Source organism: Mercurialis annua, linkage group LG1-X (assembly GCF_937616625.2).
Source record: "Mercurialis annua linkage group LG1-X, ddMerAnnu1.2, whole genome shotgun sequence".
Taxonomy (NCBI): domain Eukaryota; kingdom Viridiplantae; phylum Streptophyta; class Magnoliopsida; order Malpighiales; family Euphorbiaceae; genus Mercurialis; species Mercurialis annua.
Genome location: NC_065570.1, coordinates 8,302,784 through 8,316,993, shown reverse-complemented (window position 1 = coordinate 8,316,993; position 14,210 = coordinate 8,302,784). Strand labels below are relative to the sequence as shown.

General features: G+C 33.5%; 1 protein-coding gene across 1 annotated transcript; it reads left to right on the top strand.

Moving 5' to 3' along the window:
- The first annotated feature begins 8,847 nt into the window (after nt 1-8,847).
- On the top strand, nt 8,848-11,253 carry LOC126665747 (subtilisin-like protease SBT3). The gene has a single exon (XM_050358677.2). The coding sequence runs from the start codon at nt 8,907-8,909 to the stop codon at nt 11,151-11,153; it is 2,247 nt and encodes a 748-aa protein (XP_050214634.1). The 5' UTR covers nt 8,848-8,906; the 3' UTR covers nt 11,154-11,253.
- The last annotated feature ends 2,957 nt before the right edge of the window (nt 11,254-14,210 follow it).

Genomic DNA, 14,210 nt, shown 5'->3' with positions numbered 1-14,210 from the left:
TTATATAATCCATAATATTTGGTATGAATAAAAAAATTATCAATAAGAAAAATATAAATATTTACTTTCATTGTTAATTGAAGAAGATGACATAGTATCAACGGAAGAAGAAGACGACATTATATGTTGAATGCAATAGATAAAAATATAGTTATGTAGAGAAGAGAATAAGAAGAAAATAATGAAATATGTAAGTAAAATATTCTATATTCTATATTCTATATATAGAGAAAATTAAGTTATCTTGATTATATTAGGAGTTTTAATTTATTTCGAACTCTTATTTAAAGAGTCCATACCTAGATTGTATTAGGAGTTTTAATTTATTTTTACTTCTATCATCTTAATAATACTCCTACTCGAACTTTGATCTTAAAGAGTTCATACATTTGTAAATTATGTCATGAAATTAATTGAAAATTTTAGTTTTAATATTCAACAATGTCTGTTAACTTTATCGGTGGAGTTCATGAAATTGGATTACCAGAATATTAATTAATTAATTAACTTGAAATCAAGTGGTCTGAAGAAGGGAATAGAGATTATCCAAGTTAATTAGTAGTAGTTAAATGGATTAGCCTATTTATTTTTCATGTGACCATAGGGAGAGATTGATCGTGAATAATGTTCATGAACATTTAGTTTGTTCTTTAATGAGCCATCAAATCCAAGGAAAGTTTTCCTGATTGGCATGATATTGTTGAATATCAGTTTATTGTATGTTACAATTTCAACGGGAGAAGTTTTTCAATACTAATATTAAAAATTAATATTAAAATTAATTAAACAAATTACTATAAAACCTTAATTTAAGTGATCAATTAGCTAAAAATTAAAAAGGGTTATAAGGTAAATGTGCCTGTCCCCCGCCCCATCCGTGCTTTTATATATAGTATAGAAGATAAAAATACGACAAATATTATACTGAATGTTTTATTTTTTCAATGATAAATAAATATAAATTCATATTGAAAAAGAAGATTAAAATAAGGATTAACGACATAAAAATTCACCAACTTTACACGTTTTTTAATTTTAATCTCGTAATTTAAATTTTCTCATTTTCATACACGAACTACCACTTTTTCTCAAATTCATGCACGATGTTGAGGTGTCACGGCTCCAATGGTGTAATTCGTCTGAGGTGTAGAACATTATATAACTCAGGCTGTTCTGCAGTCCTTAAATCAGCCCAAGGAAACGACTTCCCAACTAGGTTTCGACAACTTCGGGTGCTATTTTCAGTCCGAGGTCTAAACAAAAAATTTAGGCAATATTCTTGTCACGACCCAATTTCATGAATCGTGACCGGCGCTAGGGTATGGGTATGGTTGTACCAAAACCCGTAGCAAGCCTTGCGGAAATCAATTAAACATTTAAACCTGCAGAAACTGCTCGGGGGCAACCGAGACTCCAACCTAGGTCTAGCAATTTATATTACGGTTCTAATATAAATAACTTAAATATCTTGAATATTCCACAGCGTGCCTTAAATATAATAATATCGTAATCCAGAGTAATCATGCCAAATATAAATAATCGAATATATCGACAAATCCAAAGTGAAATATCAAATGAAATAAATAACTAGTTCTACTGCGGTCTAAGAGTTCGAAAACAGAAACTAGTTTAATAACATAAAAACCTCCGAGGAATCAAAAGAATCGGAGTGGACCAGCTTTCAAATCATAAACCTGGAAAATTTGGGAAAACAACGGGGTCAGATATACTGAGATGAGTTCGCAATACTATTTACATTTATTAAGTTTAAAACCCTTAAATCAAAACAGTTTATACTAATATAGTATGATTATGGAAAACGGTATTGAAATGATCCCAGCGTAAGTATGACATAGCATACCGATAAACCCAGAGCGGACGGGAACAAATCCTCGTCATATATATATATATACCAGCGTAAGCAAGACTTTAGTCTGCCGTTTCCCAGAGTACTTACCGGTGCACACAGTCTCGATACAAGCCTATCGAGTAGCTCGTTTCAATCCAGATCCATAATCCGTAAAAACAGTTCAAAAGCATTTATAATATTAAAATACGATGCGGTACTTAATAAAGCGGTCAATAGCACTACAAACTCACTGCTTGCTAATCCACGTGAAAACCTGGCGAGCGACAAAATCTGAATCGACTCTGAAACACGAGTAGTCGACGAGTCTAAGAACAGAGTAAAAACCAATATTAAAATCAACCCCTAACTCTATAGAGTACTAGACACCAATAGGACTAGCACAATACCGAGTCAAGCATAAACGTAGCAAGAATAGAATGAACAAATAATCAAGTAATGAACCGAGTCAAAAACGAATCACATCGAATAACACAATACTCCAAAACCTAAATAAGCCAAGACTATTGGGTTCCCGCTTTAAAATACGTTCCGGAAAATATTGCTCAAATAATATTTAAATAATAACTTAAATCCATTTCATCAAATATTGAGTTAGCCGAGTTACCAATAACTACCAAGCTACCTCTCATGTCGGGTGACCCAAGTCTAACCCGGCCCAAATATTTTATCAAAATATAAATCAGAGTTTATAATTCTCAAATATCACTTTGATAAAATAAATATAATCATATCCAATTATAAACCATAGTTTGTAATTATAAAATCAACTTGATAAAATAATAAATCAATATTTAAAACGGAACCCAATAGCTTTAACTTCAAGTAACCCAAGTTACAAGCAAAAACTTAATCAAATAAGTTTTAAAAAAAATGTTTAAGGGCTAAATTGTAATGTAGTCAAAATGACATACCAAAGAGAGATTAAAATCAAATATAATTACCCTAATAATTATATTAATTTAAATTATAAAATAATCATCGTTTTTGATTTGTCAAACTAGGCAAAAATTCCCAAAATAATAATTAAATATAAATATCGTTTCTTAATTTTATTTTATTTTATAATTAAATAATTAAATTAAAATTGACATTAACATTACTTTTTTTTCAGATTTAAAATAATTCTAACAAATTATTAAATTAGAAGTCGAAATGATTTTCGAGAGTTCAATTTCAATCGCCAAATTTTAGCAACCCACAATCTTTGATAAGTCAAGAAAGCATAACCAAAAATCTTATGATTCATCATTAAGATAACCCAACCAACAAAATGAGGAGAAATCAATAGCCAAACCACATGCAAATGGCCACTGCCGGCCAAAATTATATCAAAAAAACAAAAGCTAAAAATCATAATTAAATAATACCCATTAATTTGAAATAGGAACCCAAACCCCATAACCATAGAACAAAACAAAAGAGACATGGCCAAACAAATTTAAGGAAGCAAATTGCCGCCATCATTTTCTGAAATCAAATATCAACAGAACCCGACTAATAGAACAATAGAAACCAACAATTGTAATGTTAACCAAAACAATAAATTAAGTAAAGCTCCAAACTAACAATATCAAAATCATCTCTCAAACACACAACAACAACTAAACTCAGATTATCAATTCATAAGCAACACAACAACATAATCAAAAGATTAAGGACAAACAACAGCAACAACAACAAAGGAAGGCGGCAGTAGCCTAGCCAACAATCATGAAAAATGGTGAACTGCAACGGCTCAAAACAGATAGATTTTTACATACCAAATTGTGATATAACACGTCCGGATTGTAGAGAGCGATAAGGACTGAAGTATTGACGAAGAAAATCGCAATCCGATGCTAGGACAGAATATAAACGAGTTACGAACGGCGAGAAAGATGTCGAATAGGAATAAAGAAAGTAACGTAAGAAGCTTACCGAAATCAAATCACTAATGAAGAGGAATGAAGATTGTAATGTTTTTGAGAGTTTTTGGGTAGATAAGTCGGCTAGGGTTAGGGGTGAGCATCGGTCGGTTCGGTTCGGTTGGAATTTTTTCGGTTTTTTCGGTTTGGAAAATTCCCAAACCAAACCGAACCGAACTTTTAGTTTGGAGGTGAAAAAACCGAACCGAACCAAACCGAAAATTTCAGTTCGGTACGGTTCGGTTCGGTTAAAACCGAATTTCACTATATTTTATTTTTTAAAAATTTTTTATATTAAAATTAATTGAAATATTAAATAATTAGAGTCTAATAAACTTTCATATATGTTTAAATAACAATTATAAACTCATATATCAACAATAATTAAGATTTAAAGACAAAAAATATATAAATATAAGTATATATGTATATTATTTTTAAAAAATATATATTTTATATTAAAGTTCGGTTAATTCGGTTTTTCGGTCGGTTCGGTTTTCAAAACACTCAAACCAAACCGAACACCGAACACCAAACTTTACCTAAAGTGGAAACCGAACCAAACCGTTTTCACCGAAAAACCGAACCAAACAACAAAGTTCGGTTCGGTTCGGTTCGGTTTTTCGGTTTGGTTCGGTTCTTGCTCACCCCTAGCTAGGGTTTTCAGAGTAAAGAAAAGAAAAGGAACGTGTGGTAACAGGTCTATTTATAGACATGTTTCCCGCAGAAACGCACACTACTCAAATGCGTCTCAAATTTAGATCCAACGGTCAACTTTTTGTCGTGCACAGCATATTCAAAAATGAGCCCGATCCAACGGTGCATTTGGGAGATATGGATGTTTTATCAAAATATGTCAGATTTAAAGGCACACGAACACAACATCGGTTATAATCCGGATACAAAATAAATCGCCATCCAAAACTCACACGACACATGCGACACATACAATATACAACTCCAACCCCAATTAAAATTTCACACTTGCTAAGTCCACCACTAATAATCCAAAATTAAGTCGGAAACACAACGAAACTATGACAGAAAAATACGGGATATTACAATTCTGAACTTTAAAAATGTCAATTTTATTTAGTGGTTGGACTATTTTAGATAAGCGTTTTTTATAGTCAAAGTTGGCTAGAAAAACAGTTTTGGACAAGTAAGTTATAACTAGAATTCTTATTAATTCGTGATATTATCGTACTTGCATAGCCCCGGCGAGGCAACTACCGACGGGGCTCAAAACTTAAGGAGCGTGATGTCACGTTACTTATATTGAAGCATTGTGGATAGCAAGTGGTGAATACACTCTATTACTCGTCGATATTCATAAAATTAAGTATTTTTATATACTAAAGGCTATATGAATATATTTTATGTTTGGATCGTATATTAATTGTATGTTTGGAAATATTATATTTGTATATTTTGAAAATGATCGATTATCGTAGTATATTATTTTAATAATAACATAAGTATATAATACGGGGAAGGGTAAAGCAAATATATAATCGAATAATATATGACTAAAGATATCATACATTCCTAAATGTAATAAATCTTAATGACAACACTATCTGTGCGTGTGTTATAGATGTAAGCTGTTAGTTTGCAATGTGCATGTTATGGTCCAAATAAGGATCAAAAGAACTATAAATAAACGTATCAGATAAATTGTGCTAAGGCAAATTCAATAATAAGAATCGAGATACGAGGTAACTCGGTATAACTATCTCGGGACCTGTATCTCACCAATGATCGATAAAATTCCTCGAGACTCATATGATAAAAAAATCAAATATAATATATCGAGAACCAATACGAGAACGATAACTATGATATGAAACAAGATACATCAGTTGGCTTTGTTATCGATGTCAGACGTATAAAACACATCGGTTGGCTTGGCTATTGATGTTAGATGATCAAAAATATACCGGTTGGCTTGGCTATTGATGTCAGGTGATCGAAAACACATCGGTTAGCTTTGCTATAGATGTCAGGTATAAGAATACATCGGTTGGCTTTGCTATTGATGGCAGACGAGTAAAATCAACGAATTTCAACATAAAACAAAGAGATCGAATATAAATAAGAAGTAAAAGTTATCGAATACACATGAGGAAACAGAAGCTCTCGAACATGAATAAAAAACAGCTATATGATTTGTGAGGAAGTAAAGTACGAGTTATCTTGAATAAGATTCTAGTATGATTTTAAAAGATACTATTTTACATAAAGCGGTTTAAAAAACGTTTTCACCCTTTATGTAATATTACTTGTAATATCGTGAATTCACTTAGTTCTATACTGACCCCGTTGTCCATTAAAATTTTCAGGTTTAATAAATTACGAGTCGAAGAAGCAAGCTTTCGTAGTTTTAATTTCTCAGAGGCTATTTATACGAGATGTAAAATAAGACTTTTATTCTAGCAGTCCGCAACATATTAGAGTTTATTTGACCATGTATTTACGTCAAAGCGTTTTAATTCTGATACTTTTGTAAATGGGGTCATATGTATTTTATGAATACGAAATGTTTATTTTGAAAAGCGAAAAAATTACTATGTTTTTAGGCTTGCTACGGATTTCGGAGCTATCACTCCCATTCTCAAACACTGGTCGCGGCTCATGAATTTAGGACATGACAAATCTAAAAAGGATACTTAATGTTACGCAAGATAAAAAAAGGCTATCTTTAATTCACAGTGGCTAAATGTATATTTCAGTTCCTCAAATATATATTTAGCAAATGAGTTTATAGTCATATGAATATAGAGGACGGCTATAATTTTGATCGTTGTTTTCTGATGCAACAAAATTTGTGAAAAATAATATTGTAAGAAATTGAATACACAACCATCATGGTAGTAATTTACAGCAATTATGAAAAACTATTGAAGCAAGTTGCTTTTCAAGAAATTCAAACATTTTTGCTTGTGGTTGTCAGCGAATGAGTAGTTTGAGAAAAAGAAAAATCTTTGAAAATGAAAAGAAGGGATGGCCCCGCTTTGTAAGCATACTAATAAATTGTTTGTGATCACTACTAGAAATCATGTATTTAGCGAAGGATTGTTCTGTCGCTAAATCTATTTAGCGATGGATTACCGACGGACCAATCAGCCCATCGTTAAAAGGATAGCGACAGGAAAAAACTTGTCACTAATTTAGCGACGGATTACCGATGAATTTTTTAATTTTAATAAATATATTTTTAATTAAATCATAAAAACTATTTATTTTAACTATTATTTAATTTGTCAATCACAAGATAGGTCATTCATCTGAGATTTTTTTTCAAACTTTGAAGTAGGTCTCATCCTACCATTACTCTCAAACTAGGCTCATTAACCCGAATTTTTTTTTTAAATTTCCATGTTAACCAACTCAAATTATTATATATATATATATATATATATATATATATATATATATATATATATATATATATATATATATATATATGTGTGTGTGTGTGTGTGTGTGTGTGTGTGTGTGTGTATATATATTATTTAACTTATAAATAAAAAGAATAAATTATCACTTCTGTACTTTACTCTCGTAATATAATTACTTTTTTAATCAAGTATTTTTTAACAATAATTTTTTTAAAAATATGTTTTTTAAATAATGTTTACAAAAAATAATGTTTTTAATCATTTTAACTATTTTATAAATAATTTTTTATAACAATGTTTTTTCAAATTGTTTTTTATATATTTTTTTAATTAATTAATTTTTAGCGACGGATTTCAAAACCCGTCGCTAATTTTTGGTGAAAAAATTGCGCCATGACTACCGCTAACTTTAGTGGCGAAAATTCCGTCGTTAAAGTTCGCTCCAAATAATTTGTCAAATTAGCGATGGGCTAAATCTATCGGAAAAATAAAATTTAGCGATAGATTTTCAATTTGTCTATCCGTCACTAAAATCCGTGGCAAAATCCAATGTGAAAATCGACGAAAATTTGTGAGATAGCAAATTAGCCATGCATACCAATTGGTAACCTGATCCCACAAGCAATATATACACCTGCACACAGGGACGTACCTACGTGGAGACCAGGAGTGGCCATGGCCACCTCAAAATATGGACGCACCAAGGCCTATTACTTGGATGTTACTAACTTATATATTGCACTTTAACTTAAATTTTTTTAATACTAATCTATAACTTCCATCTAACTACAAATTTTATTAACTTATAAGTTCCACTTCTAATTTAATTATTATTTTCTATAATTAACTTGGATATTAATATTATATTTTATTTATATAATAATTACATAGATATCAATTTTTACACACATATTACTTAAACTCTCTAATTCCATATGAAATTGAATTTTCCAATTACTATTTAATATAAAATTTTATTTTTTATATATAAAATTGAAAAAACAATATTGGAAAATCCAAATTTTAAATGACACATTTTCATTCATTTAAAATAATTAGCTTTAAGTCTTATTTTTACGTTTTATATATTTATTTAAATATTTGTTATTTTTATCATGTTAATATTATATATACAATTACAAGCGCACACAATAATATTGAATACAAATTTAGAAGCATATAAATTAATATATTTTTTCTTTTGAGTTATTTAATTTATATTTATTGAACATATCAAAAATTATCTATAATAATTTAGTTTTGGCCCCCTCAACGTTATATGTCTAGGTCCGCCACTGCGGCTGCACACCTTACAAAGTTCCAATGATGTGATGGAAACGTTGAAAAAAAATGAATTGCAAAGCTGCAATAGATTAAAGTTTTAATCCTACCACAAATCTCATAAATCACTCTATAATGTATAGGGATTTTCACTTTAATTTTAGAATATATAATATAGATATATATTATTTATATAATATTATAATAATATATTACAAGTACTCAGTCAAGCGCATTTCTTAATCTATTTATGTTAGCAGTAACAGTAAACTTATAAGAGAAAATAATATCATTATGTGTTTAATCACAGTTATGATCGATAAAAATAGAATCAACCAATAGTTAGAAATTAATTTGGATAAGATATAATTGAGGACTATATTCAGCTTCAAAATGTCTATATAAACACATGAACACGGCTTTATCAAATTCTTACCTTGCTCATCATCAATGGCTACACATTACAATATTCTGTATTTTTTATGTATATCTCTTATCAATTTCTCACTCTTCATCCCTACATTTGCACAAACAGACAATTATATTGTTCACATGGACTTGTCCGCCATGCCCAAACCCTTTCGTAGCCATCATAGTTGGTACTCAGCAGTTCTGTCTTCTTCTAAACTTCTTTATACTTATACTCATGTCATCAATGGTTTTAGTGCTCATCTCTCGCTTTCTGAGCTCGAGGCATTGAAACATTCTCCAGGGTACATTTCTGCCACTAAAGACTTGCCTGTCAAACTCGACACGACTCGGTCCCCTACGTTTCTTGGCCTCCACGGCAACTCAGGGACGTGGCAGCGGACGAATTACGGAGAGGGTGTGATTATCGGGGTTGTGGATACCGGTATATGGCCGGAAAGTGAGAGTTTCAGTGAGAAAGGAATGTCGGAGATTCCGAAAAGATGGAAAGGAGAATGTGAAAGTGGCAGGGACTTCAATTCTTCAATGTGCAACAAGAAACTTATTGGAGCTAAATTTTTTAACAGAGCTTTAGTTGCCAAAACTCCTAACATCACCATTTCTATGAATTCGAGTCGCGACACCAACGGCCACGGGACCCACACGTCCAGCACGGCGGCTGGAAATTTCGCGGAAGGTGCCTCTTTCTTCGGCTACGCTGCCGGAACTGCTAGCGGTGTGGCTCCGAAGGCTCATGTGGCTATGTATAAAGCTGTCTGGGAAGAAGGTGTGTTTACAGCTGATTTAATTGCTGCAATTGATCAAGCTATAATGGACGGCGTGGATGTAATTTCCATTTCGTTCGGCTTGGATGGTGTTCCTTTGTACGAAGACTTTATTGCCCTGGCTACATTTGCTGCCGTAGAGAAGAACATTTTCGTATCCACTTCAGCAGGAAATGATGGCCCTTTTCTTCACACATTACACAATGGTATCCCTTGGGTTCTAACCGTTGCTGCTGGTACGCTCGACCGCGAATTCAGCGCGGTTTTGACCCTCGAAAATGGTGTTTCCGTCACCGGCCAGTCTGTTTACCCTGGAAGTTACTCTTCTAACCGAACTCCAATTGTTTTCTTGGGTTCATGTCTTGATTCCAAGGAGGTGATTAAGGCAGGACCAAAAATTGTAGTGTGTGAAGATAAAAACGCTTCTCTGGATGACCAATTTGATAACCTGAAACATGCTAATATCACCGGAGGTGTCTTCATAACCGATGAAATCGACCTTGAATTATTTATTCAAAGTGGATTTCCGGCAATTTTCGTAAGCCGAAACGACGGAAAGCCAATTAAGGATTTCATCAAGAGCCGAAAAAGCCCACAAGCGAAAATGGAATTTCGGAAGACAAGTTTGGGGATCAAATTAGCTCCGAGTCTGACTAGCTACAGCTCGAGAGGACCATCGCCGAGTTGTCCGTACGTTATGAAACCTGACATTATGGCTCCCGGTTCGTTAATCTTAGCCGCATGGCCTCAAAACGTCGAAGCCGTAAGCATCAACTCTAAACCGCAATTCAGCAGTTTCAACATACTGGCTGGAACATCAATGTCTTGTCCACATTTATCAGGAGTGGCGGCGCTCGTAAAAAAGGCGCATCCTGATTGGAGCCCGGCCGCGATCCGCTCAGCCATGATGACGACTGCTGATACAGAAGATCACACTTCCACGCCTATCAAAGACATCGGCAATAAAAACCAGCCTGCAACTCCATTAGGCATGGGCGCGGGCGAGGTTAACGCTAGCAAGGCGCTAGACCCCGGTCTGATTTACGACATGAACACAACCGATTACGTGAACCTCCTCTGCGCATTAAATCTCACGCAAAAGCAAATAAAGATAATCACAAAATCATCTTCTAATGACTGTTCTTCGCCGTCGTTAGACATTAATTACCCGTCTTTTATTGCCTTCTTTAACCCAAACGACATTAGAAGTTTGATCATTGTACAAGAGTTTCACCGGACAGTGACCAATGTAGGAGAAGGAATGTTAAATTACAGTGCAAAATTGACGGCCATTGATGGAGTAAAGGTGAGTGTGGTGCCAGACAAGTTAGAGTTTACAGGCAAGAACGAGAAGCTGAGTTATAAATTAGTGATAGAAGGTCCGGCAATGGTGAAAGACAGAGTAGCTTTTGGTTATCTTAGGTGGGTTGACAGTGAAGGTAAATACAGTGTGAAGAGTCCTATAGTGGTTACAACATTGAGTTCAGAGTTAGTTTCTTCTTAATTAGAAGAGCTCATTTTAATTATCATAATTTATTACTTGTTGTATACTTCAAAATACTTTTTATTTTTACTTTTTAAGTGAAATGTTGGTATTATCGAAATCCGGAAACGCATCCCGAGCATCTCAATTAGGTTGACACCTTTTTAGCGTTTGCATCACGTTTCTAATGACCAAATAATATCTAAATAAAAATAGGAAAATTCGTACAAAAATTACAACCGTGGGAGTCATCCATTCATCCATCCAAAAATTTAAATTACTGTTAACGAACCAAATTATTTTTGAGTTTGACTCGATATCCATCGACTCAATTTCGAGTTAATCTATCAAATATTTTGAAGGTCGTTTTTGACTCGATAATTAATTCGAGCAGTTCAAATCCAAGCTCGTTTTGGCATTAATCGAGTTGATTTTAGATATTTATCGAATCAATTCCGAATAGTTCGCGAGTTGGATAGACTCGATTACACCTCTAGTTGCAGCGTTACTCCGAATTACAATTAGTTTCATGAGATTTCACCTTATCGGATAGAGTATCGTGTGTGGTTGCTATGTGAATGCTGTTTAATCGCAACATGCACCACCCATCAAACTAAAGTAATGAAATATGGACAAATTATAGAGCTGGATATTGCATGTGCAGTAGATATTATAATCAACACCTTGAAATAATTTAGGGGCCTGTTTGGTCTGAAAACAAATGTCATTTCCTTTCTTCTTGTTCGGTTGACTTTTTAAAACTCCTAAAATGAAAACGACTCATCCCCCAATCGAAAAAATTAATTTTTTGCATCCATTCTTAATTATCTTTTTTTCAAAAATATCATAACTTTTTAGCTGTTCTATATATTTTATTATTCATTGATCATAAGAACTATTAATTAATTTACTTAGTTAATATTAATATATTGGCTTAATGGTAAAAAAAACTCAAACCTTTACGACTTGTTGCAATTTAAACCAAACTTTTGAATTTTTGCAATAATAACCAAATTGCACTTTTTTTATTGCAATAATAACCAAATTGGTGGATAAATTTGTTGTTTTCAATTAAGATATTAGACTATTATTATTTTTTGATGTATAATAATATACTAAAAGTCACAAAAAGTGGCAAAAAAACTTAAAATTTCATATAAAAAGTGCAATTTGACTATTATTACAATAAAATTTTTTTGGCTATTATTGAAAAATTTAAAAAGTTTGGTTTAAATTGTAACAAGTCGTAAAGGTTTGAGTTTTCTTTTACCATTAAGCCTAATATGTTTGGTAAAATGAAATTTAACTATATTGAATTGAGAATTAAACATAATTAAAAATATATTTTCATTTTCTACTTCAATCAAACGGGGCCTTACTTCTTTTTTTTTTTTTTTTTTTTGGATAAGAAGAGAGGCCAAGGCCAAAAACTAACAAGCTCTACACATTCTAGGGAGCGAAACACCTATATTATCTTCCATAACAAGATTAGCGATGCCAACATGAATGTCTTCATAAGTAATCCGCCCTAAGGTATGGGAGAAGCCAAGGTTAGCCATCCAATCGGCACAACGATTGCCTTCACGATAAGTATGTTTGATGATAATATTCCATCGTTTGCCCAAAAGTTTCCTGATCGCACAAAACAGATTGGTGTTGGCATTAATACCATTATCTTCCTTCAAAAGAGCATCAACTGCTATCTTGCTATCCATCTCTAATATGACGTTCCTGTAGCCATTCTTCCAAGCGAGGTCGAGACCATCGAGGGCTCCCCAAAGCTCAGCTTGAATAACTGAGCATTTCCCTATGTACCTGCTGTACCCAAACAGCCACAAACCCTCATTGTTCCTAGCAATGCCACCTGAAGCAGCAGTGTTAGTCGAAGCTCTCATCGCGCCATCAGTATTCAGCTTGATCCAGTTCGCCGGAGGAGGATCCCAACCAATAAGCATTGTTGTCTTCGGAGTAATGACGGGACTAGAGAGTTGCATAAATCTCTTGGCTTGAATAGTGTAGTTTACCATAACTCTGATGGAGTGCACAACCTCATCACAACTTTTCCTATCTCCTTTGAATATGAAACTGTTACGATGATTCCAAAGACACCAACAAGCAATGCCAAAGGTTATGACCCAACTGTCTGCGCTATTCTCATCTTTATCCTGCAAATTGCGAAAAAACCAATCAGAGAATTGCAGGTTAAAAAAGAGTTTATCATTATAATCTCGAAGCAATTTGTGCCACACTTCCCTTGCAAAAATGCAGTTGCGAAGGATATGATCTCCATCTTCAACAGTATGTCCACAAAGCGAGCAAGAAGCATCATCCGTCATGTGTCGTCTTTTGCGCTCATGGTTAGTCAAGAGTTTATTTTTAGCTCCCAGCCACAAGAAAATTCTGATTCGTTGAGCTCCAGGCCAACTCCAAACCGCTTTCCAGTTTCGATGAGTTGTATCTTCGTGATTCAAGTCTTGGATACTATAAGCAGTGCTGACTGTGATATTGCCTGAGCTGGTAAGGCCCCAAAACGGCTGATCATTTAAATTTCCTTGGGTTGGCGGACTAACCGCTGCCAGATGAAGAAGGACTGAGTTCGGGACTTTGCACTCCAGGCGATCCCAGTTCCAATTGCCATTCACAACGAAATCTTTGACCTTCAGCTCAAGATCAGAATTTGAAACTGTATCGAAGGCTAAATGTTTAAGAGGCCCCAGATCGGCGAGCCAATTATCCTCCCAAAAATTAATCAAATTACCGTCCCCTAGAGACCAATTGCAAGCCGAAGAAACAGTTTCCCACAAATGGTAAATGTTCTTCCAAAGAGGAGAGCTGCTGCTGCCCGCCTTGCAAGTATTACCGTTACGAGTTATGGTAATTTTAAAAGAAACATATTAAATAATCATTAAGACAAACTTCTTTTTTTAAAGGCACATCAATTATAAAAGAAACATATTAAATAATCATTAATATATGTGTCTTTCATTAATTGGTTCATGTAAATAATCACATCACGTGTCGCATGTTAAAAGGATTATTCATAAACCTATGTGGTGGACTTGGTTCACCCAAGAATAT